Genomic DNA, 20939 nt, shown 5'->3' with positions numbered 1-20939 from the left:
CCAGCTCCCGAAAGGAAGAGATCAAGGGTTGATCCCCTAACCAAGGGTTTGCTGGGATTGGGTTTGCTGGGATTGGGTGAAGGAATGACCTTGCAACAGAGACGGAATAGAAGCTAAGGCTTCTATTTCATTACCACGTAAGTCTCTTCTAAATGGGGGGAGCCAAATCCTTTCTTCACCACAAAAAGAAAAGCAAGAAGCCGCTAGGATATCTTTATCTAATGACAGAGCAGCCAGCTGCCGAAAGGAAGAGATCAAGGGCTGATCCCCTAACCATGGGTCCAGCCAGAACCTAATTCTCTTTCCTTCCCCCCACCAAAAATTTCGATCTACCAAAAACCAAGATAGTTGTTTTGTTAATGCCTTTCCAAATATATGATAATCAATAAAATGAGGACTTTTTAATCCACCAATCCATCAGGAAAGTCCCGTACTTGGCTGCCACAATAGATATCCAAAAGCTGCTCTACCATGTGGCAAGCTGCCAAACCCATTTCTTGAGGAGCGCTTCATTAACCAAATCCAGGCGTTTGATTCAAATTTTCTCAGTTCTGAAGCACCCTACCATAAAAAATCCCTCCGGAGTTTGTCAATCTTAGACAACACCGACTTGGGGCGTTGGAAAAGAGACATAGTAAACCAGGGGGTTGGATAAGCACGCCTTGATTAAGGTTAATCTGCCTCCTAGGGACGTAAGTTTACCCTTCTAAGCAGATAGTTTGCTTTCCAGTCTTTCTAAGATTTTATCCCACAGGAACAACAAAGGCTTGCCCACACACAACGGAAGACCCAGATAGGAAGAGGGGAAGCATCCTACTTTGCAACCAAAGATGTTGGGCTACCGACAAGAAATCTCTGGCAACAGATTGATCCCGAATATCTCACACTTCGATTTATTGACTTTAAGACCAGAAATTACCTCAAACCAGTAGATTGACATACTTAAAAAATATACCATATATTCTTCTGCTTCGCAAAAGAACAGAGTATCATCCGCAAATTGGAGGTGGCAAATGCGGAAAGGATAATTCTCTACCCAGAATCCCTGAAATAGACCTACTTTCTAACCCCCACTTAGCGTTCCACCCAGGGTTTCAGACACCAGAATAAATAAAAAGGGAGATAGTGGATCTCCTAGGCGAAGCCCCCTTAACGATCAGGAAAAAAAAAAAAACAAGGAGAGCAAGTCTCGCTGAAGAAACACAAGAAGAGATCCATTGTCTCCATTTGGATCCAAAACCCAAATGAGACAGCATGTACTCACGGAATGACTAACACATATCAGGATGTGGTCCTCAGAAGGCCCATTTAGATATGTTTATACCTTGAAATTTTGTTGGATAGTATACAGTAGGTTCAGTCCTTTTGTATTTAGTCTTTTATTACTAGTTCTAATTAACAGGGCTGCAGAAGATGCGGTCGGTCAGTAGAAATTAGTTACTTGTACATTCCTTGTGCATTTAGTTCCTTAAACCTTACTATATATTTCTTTTCATTAACAGGGCTTTGATGTTTGTGCAAGATTACTAGGGGAGAAAATTTTCTTTTCTTTTTTTTTTTAAAGGCAATGAAAATTTTATTAATATAGAAGCGACACAAGCACAAACGATATAAAAGGAGCCCCAAAACAACTAAGAAAAAGCAACCCGCAGGGATATTCAGAGTAGAAGCCCATTCTTTTACACAAGTCTTAGCCCCTCCTAATAATAAGGAAAATGAACCACTCTTTTCCCTAAAGCATTGATTGCAACAGCTTAGTTATAGAAACTCAACCATCCCACACAAGGCATAAATGAAATTACCAGAAAGAAAATGTGAAGAACAAATCTAATAAAACCATTTCCAACAAAAGGCCATCAAACTGAATGTGTCGATCACAGCCTCTAGAAAACATAATACATAATAAAGCATCATTTGAAAAGATCCTTCCGCAACTACTATCAAAGCCTAATTCAACAAGTTCTGTCACACAGAGAAATGCTCACATCCAATCGGTTGCATGATGAGTAACTCTCCACACAGTGGATAACTTCCAATGTCATGTGCATCTGATTTGGCCCAGCCATGAGGATCGCCAATACTAAAAATCAGCCTCGTCCACACATCAGGTGGACCACACAAGTATTTTGTTATTTATCAGTGGCAATACACTATTTTCTATGGTGTGGCCCACTTGATGAGTACATGGCTGATTTTTTGTGCAAGGTGATTCTCATGATGGGGCCAGTCTATTTGATTTTGGGGAAGGGGGGCACGGGGGGACTGGTTGGACCACAAGGTACAGTCCACCCAGTGGATAATCCTTCCGATAGGTTGGTCCCACTAGGAGGATCACATAGTGCAAAAGTCAGTTCTACACACTCATCAAAAAGGCCAAACAATAGAAAACAATTCATAGCCATTGACAAATATAAAGATACAAGTGCAGTCCAATCGATAAGTAGATATGGCTGATTTTTGCACAAGAAGATCCTCTGATAGGGCCAACCTACTGGACGGGTTGGACACGGCACACACGTGAAAAGGATTGGAAGTTATCCGCTGGGTGGACCACAACTTACAGCTGGACTTGTATGTATTCATGTATATGTATCAAACACTGCACGCAGCATACATGCAGTGAATGGATGCCAGAAAAAATATATATATATATACATATATATATTTAAAAGAGTCAAGATACAATCTAATAAACCACTTTCAAACAGAAAGCCATCAAACTGAATATTCAAGTGCTGCTTCTAGAAAACAAATAATATAATGAAGCATCCATAAAAAAAAAATTAAGAAAAAATTCCTTGTCAAACTACTACCACAGCCTAATCCAGCAAGTCCTGCTGTTTTATATAGACAAGATACTACAATCAAAGGATCAAAGGCAGTTAAATTTCGATACTGCAGCAGCACCAAATATGAAAATTATTACCAATAGAAAACATGTCACATCTTCCTTCCCATCTCTCCTCTAACGTCTTCTGCTCTTCCTCCGGCTCGCCTTGTCATCTGAATCAGAATCCGAAGCTGACTCAGATTCAGAGGAATCTGAGGACGAGCTGTACTTCTTCCGGTGCCTCCTCTTCTTTTTCTGCTGCTTCCTCCTCCGCCTCCTCCGCTCTTCCTCTGAATCAGACGATGAACTGTAACTTGAACTCTCCCCTGAAGAATACTCTGAACCTGTCACTGATGACCCGCTATCTGTCTCGAAAACAGAAGCCTCACTAGTGTCGCCCCCAGTATCACTATCCGAGCGGTGCTTCCTTTTGCTCTTAGTGCTGCTCTTGCTTTTAGTGCTGCTCTTTTCACCCCTCTCCGCCTTTGGAATATCAGGGTTGTCCAATTCATATGAGACCGAAAGCTTCATCTTCAGTTTGGGATTTTTGAGCTGTTGAGTTCGAGAGGGGCGTGAAATATAGACCCGCTCATTCTTGCATTCATATGTCCAGTGGTCTGTCTGGAAACACTTTTGGCATTGGGAGGCAGAGCCTCCAGTGGAAGACATAGAGGACTTGAGGTCTTTCCTTTCACCCAATTTCACAGCCTTTTCAGTGCTCATGAGATACATCTGGCGCTTGGCTTCCTTACGTTCCTGCCACCTGCTCGGCCCTTCTTCCTTTTGCCCGTATGCATTTACATTCCGGGCAGCTGCTGCAGCTGCCCGTTCAGCCTGAGCACGGCTGAGACCCTTTGCGGCTGTCAATGTAGCTGCCTTAATTCGGTCAGCTGCGACCTGAGCCTTCTCTTCTTTCTTGCTCGACATTTTTCCTCTGGAGATTCGAAACTCAAAGACCGCAACCTAGAGGAAGTAGAAATTTACCTTTACAGCCAATAGAAAATCCAATATCCGCACCAATATATTTTTAATCCAAAACTCAAAAACCAGATAGTTAAATTCAGAAACCACAGAAGAAATCCGAATCAAGCACCCGTTTCCACAGCCTGGTTTATTTCCTACAAACACAACCAGTATCACAAAATTATCTGCAAGAACTGAAATCCCAAACCAGAGTATAGCAATTTTCCATTCAATGAGTGAAAGAAAAGACTTCATTCACAGTACATGTTGCATGCATCACTCACTTAATGCAGGTCATCCTAGTTGGTGTGCCCCGTAGAGGAAGTCCAGACATCACATTCAATGAACGATCCCAATCATTCAACCCATGTCTCAAATGGATAGTTAGAAAGAAAATCGATCAATGGTCCATATTCAACGAGAAAATGCCCACTGCCTCAACAGTTACAATTGCATCACTGGTTTGTTTTTCCAGTTGTGCAAATCATCAAATTAGACCACAGCCTGGACAACCTGAATCAAGTACGACTTCCATGCAAAGTATGTCCCACTATAATCTACCAAAGTATCATTTAGTCCTTCAAAACCAACACCAAAAAGCCCAAACCTCACTGATAGATAATAAAGACTTCTCTGAAGAAGGGAAAAAAATCGACACAAAGGAAGGAAACTAAAAATTTTGATTTCAAGCTAGACCCCAATTCACCTTTTACTACATGAAAATAAAATAAAAATTGAAGTCACATACTCAACAAGTAACACAAAACCATAAAATTAGATCAAGATGAACATGAAAACAATATATAGAGACCACCCCAAAAGTATACTCTGAAGAACCAAGAACTCCAAGGTTGATTCAAAACCCGAATTTTGAAGCAAGAACCAAAACCATTCACTGGACTTGAGATGCTAATCACAACAAACCCTAGTTTTGGGCAAATAATACCAACACAATCCTATGAGTAAATGGAGAAAACTTTAAAAAATGGAAAATCGCAATCTCTAATTCAATTCACTAATACAAACCAAGAGTTGACAACCTAAAGCAAAAAATAAAAAATAAAAATAAAAATTTATTGCAATACTTGAAGAATGGATCCATTGGGTGTGTGTTTGGATGCACTAGCAAAATGAATTGCAATTATTAGTTGAACAAAATGGAAAAACCAATTTGTAATCTCCTTGGTAATTGTTTAGAGTCTCTGAGCACCTAATCACAGTTGCTTTGCTTCCAATTTGGACTTGAAAGAAACTCAACTGCAATTTAAGGCCTACTTCCTTGTTAATCGTTAGGAATACTAGCTAATGTCATTACTTTTTGTCATTCCCTGTTGATAAAAATGAATGTATGTTTGCAATTCAATTCACCTGTGCGTCCAAATGCAGCCTTCATCTCAAACCAAACCTAACATTTCAACCCAACCTACTTCAACACTAAGATCCCAAAACCCTACTAATGCAAACCCCAAAAGGGGAAGCAAATAGATGAAAGAAAAGAAGAAAGATATTGTGGAAAAGGACGCAACAATCCTCGAGCCAAATGCTAGAGATCATGAATGCAAGACTATGAGCAAGCTCAATAGTTCTCTAGTCCTGAACTAGAGATCACTTCCCCCCTCCAACAACTACCATAGAGAAATATGAGAATTACTCAAAGAAAATATCAATCAACTTATCTTATTCCAAAAGCCATAGGCCATATTTATAATCAGTCCGTACAACCTGTAATAAAAACTATGGAATCTAAAAATGGAATTCCTAGCTAGCCAAGATCTGAGAAAATAAGAAACTACCTAAATAAGAGAGTACTTAAATATAAGATTACTTATTACCTAATATAAAGACATCAAAGGAAACTACTTAATGTAGACATTTAAAAGAAATAAAAAGATATTTGCCTAAAAATGGAAAGTAAAGATGGCCTAAAAAGGGAAAGTGGGCATTTTTCTTGTGCACACGTGAGATGTCGGCCTTTTCTTCAAAATCTTAACCAATCGACTTGGGTGGCCATTGGGTTGCATCACCTACTTCCAACCAGTGTTCAAAATATCGGTATCGCCTTACGTATCACACCCTTGGGATACGGATACGTATCTGTTATCGCATGGGATATACCAGATGTATCGCATAATGTATCGTTGTTGTTGGAAACATGGGGAAACATTAGAAATTGGTTGAATTTTTCAATGAAATTTCAGTGATTGTTAAAAAAGACATCAATACACACTTACAAATTAAAACATTACAAAAAACACGTGCACATTAATAGGTTTTCTTTGTATGGGGTCCCAATTTATGCGTTGTCTAACTGAATTGATGCAAGTATATTCAAAGTTTATTCATATAATTTATAAATATAAGAAGACGTGTGGAAACACAAGCAATACATTCAAAAGCAAAAGAAGAATCACTAAATCAGGTTACATATATGTTTGATTTTATTTTTGGACATAGATTTCAACTGATTTACGAGAAATTGGGAAAAATAAAATAAATTCAATTTTCCGCAACTTGGTCCTCCTCCAAATCTCAAATCGAAGCTCCCAATCGATGATTTTTCATGTAAAACATGAAAAAACATGGATTTGTAACAATTTGACACTAATTTAACATGATTTACAAGAAAAAAATTATTGAAAATAAAAAATGCTCACTGGATTGAACATGTGGGATATATCCCACTACTTATGTGTTTCGTATTGCACAGGTGGGATACAAGAAATATCGTGGGATATATCGGCCGATATCGTCGATGTTTAAAACACTGCTTCCAACCATATGTGTGTGTGTACATTTCCTTTATCTTTCAAACAATAAAGACACGGGTGTGTGTGCGTGTAATTCGAGGGCCATAGTTTCAAATCAAAACCCCCCTTTTTTTTGTAATCCACATGATAATTCAGTGTGTAACTGTCGAAAATGGAAATTTGTGTAACCGTCGAAATATCCTAATCCCAAGACCCTAATCTCAAACAAAATTCCAACTTTCACGACCCACAGTGGAATTATATTGAAAAAAAAAAACAACTGTAGACTTGAGAAAGATAATCAATCGAGGAAGTATACATACAAAACCAAACCCTAACCCTAACCGTACAGTGATAGAATCGAAGAGGAATCGATTTCTTTTCGAAATTGTATGTATTTTTACAACGTGAGAAACGATTTCGGAAAAGCCATGGCAAGGAGTTCACAAACGCCATGAATCCGCTCAATTTGACCTCTACCGATTGAGAGAGAAAGAGAGAGATACCAGCTGCAGCATGATCGGTGAGTCGAAGAGGGGCCAGCGAGATCGGTGATCGGATTCATGGGTTTGGTTTTGTGTGTATACTCCCTCGATTGATTATCCTTCTCAAGGCTTGGGTTCTTCTTTTTTTTCGATACAATTCCACTACGGGTTGTGGAAGTTGGAATTTTGGTTGAAATCGGGGTTTTGGGATTAGGGTTTTTCGACAGTTACACAAATTTCCAGTTTCGGCATGCAGAAGGGTTTGATTTGAAACAGAGAGAGAGAGAGAGAGAGAGAGAGAGAGAGAGAGAGAGAGAGAAACCTGAGGCGATTCGAGAGGGCTGGCCGCTGTCGCAGCTGGCTAGGTGGCTAGGGACGCTGTCGAAAAGGCGCCGTCGCGGTTTTGAAGAGAGAACTGACGAGAAAAGGGAGAGAGATCGAGAGCGAGCGTTCACACTCGATAACGGCGTTAACCCTTGCCGTTTGACTGCGACGCGGATTGGGTACTACCCCCGCCTGTCCCAAGCTCGGCACAGGCACAGGTTCTGCGGTAACTAACATAATGTATGGGTTTTATCCACACCGTCCATTCATTTTTTCATATCATCTTATGTTACAAGACAAAAAATTAGGCATATCCAATGCTCAAATAGACCACACCACAAGAAGAAGCAATGAGCCAGCGATAATGATCCCCACCGTTGAAACCTTCCTGGGGCCCACCGTTTATTTACCATCTAAACCTATTCATAAGGCCACGTAAACCTGGGATGAGGGTAAAAAAACAAATATCATGTTGATCCAAAACTTATGTGGTCCCAGGATGTTTTGAACGGTAGCCATTTAATCCTCATTGTGTGGTCCACTTAAGCATCGAATCTACCGTTGCCAGGCTTGACTGGTTGCTCTCTTTTGTTCAAAATCAATGATTTTTTTTTTTTAATTTCCTTATAACTCTAAATTCTCAGTCACACGGATAGACGAACGGAGCATTGTACGGTTCAAAATGCAGGGCTTACCTGAAAATTAGAATGGCATATATTTGCAGGGTATGTTTGAAGTGGTTTCAGACATCCATGCTAAGAGAAAGTGATTTGGGCCGGCACTCAGCCCATCGGGCCATCTGTGCAAGTTGGCGGCCTAGCCAATGGGCCAAGCTAATAGGTCCATGCCTGATTTAAAGTCGGGTGGGGCTCATTGGGCTAGACGAGATGCCGATTGCATAATGACAGCGTTGATAGTGAGGTGGCTATTGACAGTGATATGTGAGCTTGCATAACATATAGGGGTGTACATCGAGTTCAACCGAGTCGAGCTGGCCTCAGCTCGACTCGGCTCGGCCACTAGCTGACCTCAACTTGAACTTGGTTCGGCTCAGTCCTTGAGCCCGACTGGCCAGCTTGGCTCAGTTCGGTCAGCAGCTCGGGCGAGTTCAAGCCAAGATCAAGCCGAGTTCTCCGTTACAATATTTTCACAAACACCTGGACTACACCTTCAAAATCTCACTGTATCTAAGATAACAGCGATGGTTTTACATATATTTTATCAAACACCTTCTAAACAACATAAAAATCAAGAAAAAAAAAAAGGTGTTGGTTTTATATACATACCTTCTGAGTTGGTTGGAGACGAGAGAGAGAGAGAGAGAGATTAAAGAGCTAAGAGGGATGGCTAGGCGGGAGTCTAGGACGAGCAGGGAGATAGGGCGTCTGGGACGAGTAGGGATTGGGAGTCTGGGAGAGAGGGAGCAGGGACGACTGATGAGCTGGAGTTTGGGACGAGCAGGGAGAGAGGGAGCAAAGAAATAAGGGCCGAGCGGGTGTATTTTCAAAAGAAATGTAAATGGGGTAGAATTTTAGGGTTATATATATATTATCCAAGTCATTCATTTATTTTTCCATATTATTCCGGAGAATGAACCTAAAAATGAAAGAGATTAAAATCTTGAGTGGACCACACCACAAGAAAACAATCGCAATTGAATGCCAACTTTTGAAAACTTCATATGCTCACTGTAATATTTGTTTGTCATTCATCCAGTTGATTAGGTCACCCACACCTAGATGAAGAGAAAACACAAATATCAACTTAATCAAAAACTTAAAAAGTTTTTAATGATGAGTGTTCAGTCACCAATTTTTCTACGACGTAGTTCATATGAGATTTGGATATACCTCCTTTTTAGGCTTATGTCATAAGGAAAATGGATGGATGGCTTTGTTAGGACGCATACATCACAATGGGGCCCACATAACACTATTGGTAGCCACCTCGCTATCGGCGCTAGCAGTATGCAATTTGCCTCCCATTGCCACCTTAGCTGAAACCCTCAAAATGGGTCCAGCCTGTTGACCTGTCGGTTACGGGTCGACCCAATCCATTTGCCTATGGACCCACTTGTATGAAATGGCAGCCAATGCGGTCTAATTAGTGTCCCAACGCCACCCGGTTAGTTGGTGTCAAAAACACTATGGCCCTTTATGATGTCCATGCCAGCCATCCAATTTTACAGGAACATAGAATGTTTCATTAAAGCACACCACAGGAAATAGAGGGGTCATGAGTTTTTCCTTCCAGTAATGCTACCTGACTTTATAAACAAGTTGGATGGAAATAACATGAAACAGTGGGGATTGAAAGCTTACTATTAAACACTTTCCAAGGATGAGTTTTTCACTTCATCCAAAGTTACGTGACTTTATAATAGGATGGATGGAAAATAAGCACTGCAGTGGGCCCCAAAAGAAGCCTTCAACGGTAAGTATTCAATCTCGATTCTTTGGCCTGCTTTAGTCAAAATCGGATGAAGTACTGAGTAAACTCTGTTGAGCCCACTGTGAATGGACGTTGTTTATCCACGCCGCCCATCCATTTTTTCAGATAATTTTAGTGGTTGATCCCAAAATTTAATTGTATCCAAAGCTCAAGTGGACCATACTACAGTAAACAGTAAAGGTATTGATTTCCATGTTGAAACCTTCCCAAGGCCCACGGTGAAATTTTCTTCTCATCCAACTTGTTCATAAGATTACACAGACATGTATGATGGGAAAAAACAAATATCAGCTTGATCTCAAACTTCTGTGGACCCCAAGAACTTTTCAACGATAGATGTTCAATTTACACGGTTTTGGGTAGTGTTGTCCACTTGAGCTTTGTATATGCTTTATTTTTCGGCAAAAGCTCTAAAATTTTCTGATAAAATGGACGGAAGGAGTGGATAAAATGTATGAGTGACAGTGGGCCCCACAGAGTTTACTCGGCAATCCGCTTATAGTTTACTCTACTTAGTTTCGGATCTATGTCAATTTTTTTCGGTGGTTAAATCCACTTATCTCTGGATCTGCCTCATTTTTTATTTTTTATTTATTTTTTCCAGTGGTTGGGTCCTTTGGGCTCATGCAGAGCTGGCAAAATGGGTAGACGGCGTGGATAAAACGCATATATCATGGTGAGCCCACGGAACTTTGGCTAGCTGGCTGGTGCTGGCTCATCAGCCAAACCGCGTCCGGCATCAGGACACTCCAACAGAAGCCAGAGAATTCATACTTCAGTGAGAGAGAGAGAGAGAGAGAGAGCATTTTTCCCGATTATTGTATTTCTCTGTAGGGTTTGCTTCTCTTTTTAATATCGAGAAGGAAAGAGAGGTGCATTTCATCGATTCTTCTTCTTTCCCCTCTAGGGTTTGAGAGAGAGATTCTCTCTCAGCAGCAGCAGCAGCAATGAGTACTATGAAGTTTTGCCGCGAATGGTACGCATCTTCAATCTCCATACATATCATACATGCAAACATGCCCACCATACACATGGCATATGTTTATGATGATTCTGACCGTTCATTCATCGGGGACCACCATGAACTGTTCATACACCGAATATCACACTGGATTGGATAATCCTAGCCATTTAAAGAAGAATCAATGTACAAAAATCACTAAAATCCAGCCAGTGGTTTTACTCAACCCCCCTTTTTGCTGTTTTAATGAGTGACATAATCCTAACCATTGAAACAAATTTCATACGAAAACGACTGACCAGATTTTAGTAAATTTTGTACATTATTTTTTATTTAAATGGTTAGCTTTGTCCCATTGTTGTGATTTTTGGTGTATGATCCATTCATGGAGCCTTGTGATGAATGAGCGGTTCGGATTATCATAGATATACAACATCAACATGGGAACATGGTGATGGATTTGATCTCCACCCTACATAATACATACATATATACATACTTAGACTTGCATGCACGTACTTATCCATTTTACGTGTGGCTGGTTACAGCAACAACATTCTCTACCCAAAGGAAGACAAGGAACAGAAGGTCCTCCTCTTTGCCTGTCGAAACTGTGATCATCAGGTCCAGCTCTTCGCTTCCTCACATTTTCTTTTTGTTTACAGCCTTCATGCTGGGTCGATATTTTATAGGGTTGGGTTTGGGTTGACCTGAACGGAGTTCAGGTTGTGTTGTCAAGGTGCTCTCGTCGGGTTTGGGTTGAAAAATGCCAACCCCATTTGATGTCGAGTTGGGTTCAGGTTGTGCAACTGCTGGTCAGATTAAGTTGGTTGGGAATAATTACATGTATTTGGGTCAGGTTGGGTCTAGTCAGGTCCATTCAGGTTGGGTTGGTTTGAGTATAGAGGAATTTGGGTTGTGTTTGGTTTGGACACCTTGGGTTGGAATTCGGGCTGAATCAGGTTGTGGGTTGGGTCCTCTCTAAACCTTATCCTGATTAATTTTGGTCGGCTGCATGAATCCTGTACTACCATCCAACTCTATCAAGGGTCATACCTTAGACCATAGGTCATCAAGGCTTTTCTTATTACCTATATACACATCTTTTTGGGCCTCCTCCTTGCCCTTTTAGAGCCTTCAACGTGTATCAACTCACTTTAATGTCTCCTACTCATTAGATGAGCTAGTGGAGACAACATAGTGTGTGTGAGTGATCCAATGTTCAATCACTGGTAGTATTAACTAGATGGTTCTTGGTCCTATTGCACATGACTAAACCATCTAAGTCTACTTTCCTTCATCCTATTACCTATTGGTGCTACTCCTAAGTTCCCTCAAATATATTCATTTTTAATTGTTATCTTTCCTCATCTTGCCCTGCAGCTCATCCATCCCAACATCCCTGTTTCAGCTACACTCATCCTATGATCATGTTATCCTCAACTGCCCAACATTCTTCCCATAAAGCATGGCTGGTCTTGTAGCTACAAGACCAGCCATGCTACAAGAGCACATCTCCCTGTCTTCCGCCCAGCTTTAATTCTATGGAAAACATCTTTCTCAATCTCTCTGCTAAGACGCGATGAGCCATTATTAAGTGGCACCCAAACATGACCTAATTTATAAATTGACGATTCTCCTATGACTTAAAGGCGATTGTTCCTCTATTTCGAGATCAGCTTGTTCCTCCTTTTGTTTGAGTTTTCTGTTGAGCAGTTGGGATGGAAGATTATAGTCTTAAAAGCAATGGGTTCGATCCTGGTTTTACTGGGGAAAAGGGCTACTCTGCTCATGTTGTAAGAGCATTAGCTTAAACCCCTTCTCTAATGGTGTACTGGCATATTAGCTATTCATTAAAAATTAATAGTATTGTTGGAACAGTCATTGCATCAAGGATGAGAGCGTTCAAATTGGTCTGAATAGATATGCTTCCATTGAATCAGTAACTTCCAAAGAAGATTTAGTTCCTAATCTTGAGGTTTAAAATTTCTTTCAGATAGCACATCTTGCCATTCAGGAGGAAATTTAGTTTCATCATAACTTCTATATGTTGGGAAGTACAGCCATCAGCTTGTGATTGCGTGCCTGTTTATGTACCTTCTAAATTCTTTTAGTTTTGTTAGACCAAAAAATTGTAAATGAAGCCATTGTTTATGCATGCAGGAGGTTGCTGACAATAATTGTGTTTATCGAAATGAGATACATCACTCGGTTGGTGAGCGCACTCAGGTCTTACAAGATGTAGCTGCTGATCCAACTCTTCCTCGAACTAAAACTGTTCGATGCGCTCAATGCAATCATGGAGAAGCTGTATTCTTCCAGGTCAGTTTTACCTCTCTTTGACTTTTTCTTTTCAATACTTCGGTGTGGGTGTGAATTATAATGCGACAAAACCATTATTATATGTGCTGATTTGGCCAGCCGGCACGTGCCATGCAAGTGGTTAAACCTCCACATGATGCTGGCAGTGTGAGCTTTGGTGCTGCATGTACGCAATACTTCTTGTGGGTGTATGTCCATTATCATTTGAGCCACACTCTACTTCTGGGTGGAGTTAGATGGTATTAGAAATAGGTGGCAAGATTCATGGTGTGTTACTTAAGGGTGATTTGATGTCATCTAGATTATCTTTTGAAAAGTTTAACGACAACTAAATTACTAGAAGTATGAGGGACTTCTCAGATTGGGTTGGTGGAAGAAATGAGATGGTGGATATCTTTATGAGGGGCATGAAATTTACTTGGCCTAGTAATCAAGAATGTCTGGCAATGTCTAAAGCTGGATAGGTTCTTACTCTTAGTTTATACAGAATGGGTGGAGTTGCTTCGCTAATTGAACAAAGAGGCTTTCCACAACAAGTCTCTAATCATTGCACTATTATGTTAGAGGCGAAGGAGGAGGATTGGGCCCAATTCCCTTTTGCTTCAGGCTAATGTGGCTTGAGGAGAAAGGTTTTCATCATTGAGTCATTGGTTGGTGGAGGTCTTTTTGGGTGGAAGGTTGGGCCAGTCATATGCTGCTCTTAAAACTTAAGAACTATGTTCTTAAGCTTGAAGAAGTAAAAAAACAAGATCCTTCTGGGTATTCAAATGTCCTATCTCAGGGAGGAATCAAAATCTCTATCCGAGGGGGACAAGGACTTAAGGGACCTGCTTAAACTAGAGTTGAAGAATAAGATTTAGAAAGAGGAGATTAAATGGTGACAATGGTCCAAGGGGGTTTGGCTAAAGGAGGGCAAGAATTCGAAAATTTTCCATGTGATTGTAATTGTGAAAAGCAAATATAATCAGATTCAAAGCCTATTGCTTCATTGAGTATGGAGTGAGGAGAAAGATGCGCTATGCAACTCTTTGAGGACTTGGGAGGATGGATTGGGCCTTCTTAACAAGTTGGATTTTTATCAAGTCTCTCATGACATGTAGAGAGCTTAGAGAAGCCATTTGAGGGAAACATCAAACTTGCCATAAATTATATAGGAAGAGATAAGGCACTTGAGCTGGATGGTTTCCCTATCGCCTTTTTAAATTTATTTTTTTTGGGAATGGGTAAAAGATGGCTTGATGGCATTTTTGTTAGAACTTTTTTGGCTAGAGGTAGTCTCTATAAAGAGATGGAGTGTTGTTTATTGCCCTTATCTTGATGGAGGGAGCGGAATGATTAATGTACTTAGACGTGTTAGTCTGACCAGGATCCCTTACAAGAATTTGGTGAAAATCCTAGCATCTGGATTCTGAAGAGTGTTGGGGTGAGCTATGTCCAAGGCTCAAGGTGCTCTCATTCATGGTAGACAAAATTTGGATGGTGCATTTATAGTTCATGATTGCATCGATTCAAGATACATTTAAGGAAGGGGATAAGTTATAATATGGACAATGAGAAGGCTGATTCCCACATCAAATGGTAGTTCCTCAGTTATATGCTTTATCTATTGGGGTGTGGCACCAAGTGGAGAAAGTGGTTTCAGAAATGCATTTCTTTGGCCGGGTACTCTATTTTGGACAATGGTTTGCTTAAAGGCTTTTCTCAATGGTTTGAGGGGTCTTCTCCAAGGTGATCCCTCATCCCATTTCAATTTGTAGTGGTGGTCGAGGCATTCGGTAGAGTGATGGAGAAAATTAATAGCTTGAAGCTTGGCAACACACCCCAAATCACTAACCTCCAGTTCATAGATGACATGACATTATTTTGTAATGCTTGGGATGTGTAAGTTGATAACTTGATTTAAGTCATCAGGTTCTTCTAAGTTTTTTCGGGCCTTTGAGCATCCATGAAAGTGAAATCTCGGGTATCGGGTTGGATCCTGAGGAAGTTGAAAGACTAGATGGAGTGTTTGGGTGTAGGTTGGTTGTCTCCAACCATCATATCTGGGGCCTCTCGTTGTGCATCAGGAAGCCGGTAGACATTTATGGGACATGGTGGTGGAAAGTTGAGAGGAAATTCTCAAGTTGGAAGGGCAGTCATTGCACTTATTAAAGCAGCCTTGTCCAATACACCATTGTATTACATACCTCTTTTCCAATGTCCAACTAGGGCGTTTAATTAGCTGGAAAATGTCCATAGGGTTTACCTTTGAAAGAATGTAGAAGATAACCACAAAATTCATCTTATGAATTAGGGTGATTTTCGCAGCCATCTCACCTTGGTGAGGCTGGTATTAGGGATTTGAAACCAATGAATCTTGCACTTTTGGGAATTGGTTGTGGAGATTCCTAGTTGAGGAAGATGGGTTATGGAAACAGGATGTTGCTAGAAAATATGTAGTGGAATTGTGGAAGATGGGGCTTGTGGAATCTTCATCCTTGTATAGAGCTTCAGGGGTGTGGAAGGTGTGGAATTGCCAATTCAAAAAGAAAATTATGTTTTTGGTGGATAACAACTCTCAAGTTCATCTTCAAGAGGGATTGAAGACAAAGATCACCTTGCCGAAGAGGTGGTTCATTTTTACAAGGATTTGCTTGAAGGGGAGGTTTGGAATAGGCCAAGATTGGACTTTTTGTAGTTTAAGAGGCTCTCGGTCGACAAGGCTAACTCAAGCGTCATTCTTATTGGAAGAGGTGAAAAGAGCTGTGGAGTCGTTGGGAAGAGATAAAGCTCCTAGACTGGATGGGTTCCTTGTGGTGTTTTATCAAGTGTTTTGGGAGATTGTGAAAGAAGATGTCATAAACTTCATGAATGAATTTTTTGAAAGGGGTCTGCTCTCGATTGATCTTGCCGAAGAGGTAGTTCATTTTTACAAGGATTTGCTTGAAGGGGAGGTTTGGAATAGGCCAAGATTGGACTTTTTGTAGTTTAAGAGGCTCTCGGTCAACAAGGCTAACTCAAGCGCCATTCTTATCAGAAGAGGTGGAAAGAGCAGTGGAGTCATTGGGAAGAGATAAAGCCCCTGGACTAGATGGGTTCCTTGTGGTGTTTTATCAAGTGTTTTGGGAGATTGTGAAAGAAGATGTCATGAACTACATGAATGAATTTTTTGAAAGGGGTCTGCTCTCGATTGATCTTGGTGCTTCCTTCTTAGCTATAATCCCAAAGATATCAGGTGCGGAAACTCTAAGGGGGTGTTTGTTTTCTTATTTACAGCTGGAAATAAAAGTAAATAAACAATCATTATTTTCCATAAGAAATACACTGTAGCTGCCCATACTAAGCTTTGATTTGACTTGACACTAATACCAAGAAAAAAATTCAAAATTTTGCAGGGCCCACCATGATATATGTGTCTGATCCAAGCTGTTCATTCATTATAACAGCTCGTTTTAGGGCATAAACTGAAAATAGAGGCAAATCCAAAGTGCAAGTGTACCACAACACAAGAAACACGAGGATTAAACACACACCATTGAAAACTTCTTGTGGGCCATAGGAGTTTTGTATCCAGCTGATATATGTGTTTTTCCTTCATCCGTGTCTGTGTGATCTCATGAATAGGTTGGATCACAGATACAAATCAGAGTGGGACCCACGGATGGCTTCACATTTCAACGATGGATGTCAATATCCCCTTCGTTGCTGCAGTGTGGTCCAATTGAGCTTATAATCTACCTAATTTTTTGGCACAAGCGGTAAAATGATTTGATAAAATAGCTAGACGATGTGGATCGATCACATACATCATGGTGAGATCCAAAATTTTCACTCAGTCATTCCCACCCTTTTTTTCAAAAAGTAAATTCCGAAAATCGAGGCATAATTACCCTTTATATTTCCTAGCTTCCAAACAATAGAAATAGATTATAATTACCTATTTACCACCATTTACAATGGTAAATAGGAAAACAAACAGGCCCTAAGGGACTTGAGGCCAATTAGCCTTATTGGAGGGCCCACAAAATCTTGGCCAAAGTCTTGGCTACTCGGTTATGAGGGGTGTTAGGTAGCATCATATTTGAAAACCAAACTGCTTTTATCCTGAACTGACAAATTCTTGACAGTGCCTTAATTGTGCACAAGTGTCTTGATTCTAGGCATAGATCGAGAACTACAGGTACTGGGTGCAAGTTGGATTTAGAGAAGGCCTATGACCAAGTTGATTGGGGCTTCTTGGAGTATATGCTGCAACGTCGTGGAGAGAGGGAAAGGTGGACAGGGGAATGTGTGGGATTGACACTCTTTTCAGTTTTGCTAAATGAATCTCCTAGAGGCTTTTTTTAAATCTCAAGGGGTCTTCGGCAAGGTGACCCATTATCCCCTTTTCTATTCATCACCATTGTTGAGGCATTGGCAAGGATGTTAGATAATGGGCAGGAGGAAGGCCTTATTAGTGGCTTCAAAGTGGAGGGGATGCCCCGACATCTCATCTCGATGCAGATCCTGTTAAGGTGGAAAATTTGAGAACAATTGTCTGTTGTTTTGAGGCAGTCTTGGGATTACAGATAAATATTGTGTAAAGCAAGATGTTTGGAGTGCATATGGAGGAAGATGAAGTAAGGCAGATGGTGGATATTTTTGTTTTATAGTAGGGGTGCTTCCAACTACATATGTGGATCTTGCTCTGTGTTGGTAAACCAAAGAAACACCTTGGGGATAAGGTGGTGGAGAGGTTTGAAAAGAAGCTTACGAGATGGAAGAGTCGGTATCTTTCTCTTGGCGGTCGTATTACTCTTATCAAGGTAGCTCTATGAAAACTTTCCTTATATTTTATGTCAATCTTTAAGTGCCCAACAACATCCATCCTTGTTTCCCGGACCACCCCTCAGATAGTATGCTTTGGAAACTACACAACTTAGGCGATTTCTCAGTTTGGACCCTTTTTGCCCATCTTAGTAAAGATTCAAGGGGTAGGGAGGTGGTACACACCAAGCATATTTGGCATTATGAAGTTCCACCCAAGATAGTTGCTTTCGAATGGTTGGCTGGTAGAAAGAAGGTTTTGACAATTGACAACCTTCGTAAAAGAGCGATGATTATTCCGAATATTTGCTTATGCTGCATGAAGGATGAGGAAACAGTTGGTCATTTGTTTGTTCATTGCCCATTAATTGGTCGATCTGGATGGATATCCTCTCACACTTCAAAGTTTTATGGTCCTTTCTGTTGTCAGTGGGCGATCTTTTGAATACATGGCATGGAGTGAGCTTAGGAAAGAAAAAAACAAAGGGGGGGCGGGGGCGCACTTTAAGGAGAATGTCGTTGCTTGGTGTTTGGTGGGGCAATGTGAGAAGAAGGAAATGCAAGATGTTTGGTGAAAGCATTTCGGTGGAGGGGATATCTCGAAGGGCTAGATTGCTCATTATAGATTGTGCCTCTTCTGTTGATAAGCTTAAGGGATGTAATATTAATTTTCTTGGGATGTAGCTGGGTCGCCATCTTGGTGGCTTGGTTTGGGGGTTTTTTTAATCTTAGTTTTGCTTTGCCTTATTAAAATTCTAGTTCTGTCTCTCTCTCTCAAAAAAAAAAAAAAAAGGTTCATCCTCAGGAGGACCTGTAGTGTGGTGATTATACCCTTTGTTGGGCTTTTCCCAAGTTGGTTTATCTTGCAGCTCAGAGGGAGATGAGCATCTCCCGCTGCTTCTCAATAATGGGAGATCACACTTTGGGCTCCTTATCGAGTAAATATTCACGAGGACAAATTGGAGATATGTTGAGACTTCTTGATTTGCTGCAGAAAAGGTTCCACTCGTGGCTGCAAGGGATAGTCTGACATGAGATTGGAGATGTTGGGGAAATTTTTGTTAAATCCTTCTATGCACATCCGGTTGGATAGAGACCTACCCAGAGTCATCACCTTCAAGTGGTTAATGGGTAACAGCAAAGTGCTTAAGGTCGACAACCTTCGTAAGAGAAATAATAATAATAATAATAATAATAATAATAATAATGGTTATTCCTAACGTGTGTATCATGTGCCTCCTGGTGCAGATACAGTGGACCATGTATTCTTGCATTGTCTTTTTTATAGTAGCACGAGAAAGTTTTTTTCTTTTTCCCCATCTTTTTCCAGTGTTGTTGGGTGATGCTGGTTCAATTGGTTCATTCTTCTTGATGTGACATGGTGGTGACTCAAGACTCTGTGGAGTCATTTTCTTCTCACTGGCCTATGGGCTGTCTGGTTTGGATGCGGCACTAGGTGTTTTTGTAATTGTACTAGCAGCCTCGATGAAGTGGTTAGAAGTTCCTATCTTGATGTTGTACCATGTGGTGGGGTTCTTGAGCAGTTTGTTAACTATGCTATTTAGTTGTTTTTCCTCTCAGCATTCTGGTTCCTTGTAATTCTGACATATTGATCTCTCGTCTTTGCCTGCCTGCCTGCCTTTTTTTCTTTTAATAAAATTCTGTGGCTCTAATCTTGTATGTATGCTGTGGTGGCAATGCAGGCAGCTGCCAGGGGCGAGGAAGGTATGACTTTGTTCTTTGTCTGCTGCAATCCTAATTGCGGCCATAGATGGAGAGATTGATGAATCTGATGGTACTGAATTTTCTGGAGACTGCCTACTTCTCAAGCTTCAGTGTAGGCTGACATTTTGTTATCTAGGCTTACGAATGGTTTAAAGGTTTTCCGTTGTAACAATCTAACACCTTAGATATAGAGATCTTATCTGAGATCTCCAAAATACCAGATCTCTTTCACATCATACTTCCTATACTGGAACTATTACCATCTTTAACTATTATAGTTATCTTGGTTTTCTGGCATGATGTGCTTCGGGATCGAATTTTCCTGTTTGAAGTAGGGTGCGATGTTTGTTTGCTTTAGTGATGCAGATCTTGTTTGGCTTGATATCGAAGTAAATGTCATTGTTGGCTGTGGTGCGTGGACCATTGACTGTACTTCTATCAGACTGCAATTTTACAGCTCATGGGTCATTTTAGAAAGGAGAATGATCCCATAGAGTCTACTCTATGCTGGCCCACTGTAATGTCTCAGACATCCAACCATGCATCGGATGCGCCCCATCATGAAAAATGGGTCCTCAAAAATCAGCCAGATCAAAAAAATCAGGTAGACGATACCATCAGGAGTGGTGTGAAATCAAGCATAAAACCTCTAAATCACATGGTATGGCACACCTGAGTTATGGACTGGGCTGATTTTTGGGCGCTGGGTTGGATTTCCATCAGGCATCAATAGTAGGCACTATGTGATCATTCCCCCTTTTAGAAATGCCCCTCATCAATTAGATTGGAATGCCCTTGCTGTAGAATGCATGTTTGCAGCTCTAATTGGGGGTGCCTTTGCAGGGGTGAATCTCATTGCATTTTGCAGACTTGACCGAGTCGACTCAGACGAGTGACATCTGACATGGATGACCTGTCAGTCCCAAGAAATTGGGAAATTGGCCCCCCTTTCGTAGCCAAATAGTACTTTAATGATAATAGTTTGCACCATCTATATTTGTGGAAATGCCTTCGTTATGCCCATATATTTCTGAAATGTAGGTTTTGCTTCCACAATGTTTGTCCCCGAGGCATCTGTTATAGCAAGTAGGTTTCGCTTCGATAATGTTTATGCGTGAGCTGTGGTTCATAGCAAGTTCGCAATCATATTTTCTATTAGGTGCACCCACAAATACTAAGTAACAGTAAGGCCATTTTTTTAAGAATAAGAAATATTTTCAAAGGGCTACAAGGGCCTATTATTATGTTGGAGAGATGAGAGATCCATTTGAATTACAATTAGATTTTCTGACTAGTGCCACGTCATCTTTCACCGTCCAAGGGTGGGACCACTGATATGAGCTAGT

General features: G+C 40.7%; 2 protein-coding genes across 4 annotated transcripts; one reads left to right on the top strand and one right to left on the bottom strand.

Moving 5' to 3' along the window:
- Positions 1–2721: 2721 nt before the first annotated feature.
- Positions 2722–7493, bottom strand: LOC131230922 (uncharacterized). Of its 3 annotated transcripts, none has more exons than XM_058226945.1 (2): positions 7348–7493; positions 2722–3948 (listed from the first exon to the last, which is right to left on the bottom strand). In XM_058226945.1, the coding sequence occupies exon 2, from the start codon at positions 3755–3757 to the stop codon at positions 2966–2968; it is 792 nt and encodes a 263-aa protein (XP_058082928.1). In that variant the 5' UTR covers positions 3758–3948; positions 7348–7493; the 3' UTR covers positions 2722–2965. The 3 variants fall into 3 exon arrangements, with proteins under 3 accessions (XP_058082928.1, XP_058082930.1, XP_058082929.1); XM_058226947.1 differs by having other exon boundaries at positions 2722–3793; positions 7348–7486; XM_058226946.1 differs by lacking the exon at positions 7348–7493 and adding an exon at positions 7047–7326.
- Positions 7494–10574: 3081 nt separating this feature from the next.
- LOC131231350 (DNA-directed RNA polymerases II, IV and V subunit 9A) lies at positions 10575–19890 on the top strand. Its single transcript, XM_058227516.1, has 4 exons — positions 10575–10776; positions 11310–11385; positions 12925–13083; positions 19572–19890. The coding sequence occupies exons 1-4, from the start codon at positions 10748–10750 to the stop codon at positions 19650–19652; spliced, it is 345 nt and encodes a 114-aa protein (XP_058083499.1). The 5' UTR covers positions 10575–10747; the 3' UTR covers positions 19653–19890.
- Positions 19891–20939: the final 1049 nt, after the last annotated feature.

The sequence above is a fragment of the Magnolia sinica genome, chromosome 17 (genome assembly GCF_029962835.1).
Source record: "Magnolia sinica isolate HGM2019 chromosome 17, MsV1, whole genome shotgun sequence".
NCBI classification, from domain to species: domain Eukaryota; kingdom Viridiplantae; phylum Streptophyta; class Magnoliopsida; order Magnoliales; family Magnoliaceae; genus Magnolia; species Magnolia sinica.
This window is presented reverse-complemented; position numbering and strand designations above follow the sequence as displayed.

Coding starts and splice junctions, on each gene's coding strand:
- LOC131231350 (XM_058227516.1), top strand. CDS start 10,748: ATGAGTACTATGAAGTTTTGCCGCGAATG. Junction 10,777..11,309: donor ATGAAGTTTTGCCGCGAATG/GTACGCATCTTC, acceptor GGCTGGTTACAG/CAACAACATTCTCTACCCAA. Junction 13,084..19,571: donor GAGAAGCTGTATTCTTCCAG/GTCAGTTTTACC, acceptor GTGGCAATGCAG/GCAGCTGCCAGGGGCGAGGA.
- LOC131230922 (XM_058226945.1), bottom strand. CDS start 3,757: ATGTCGAGCAAGAAAGAAGAGAAGGCTCAGGTCGCAGCTGACCGAATT.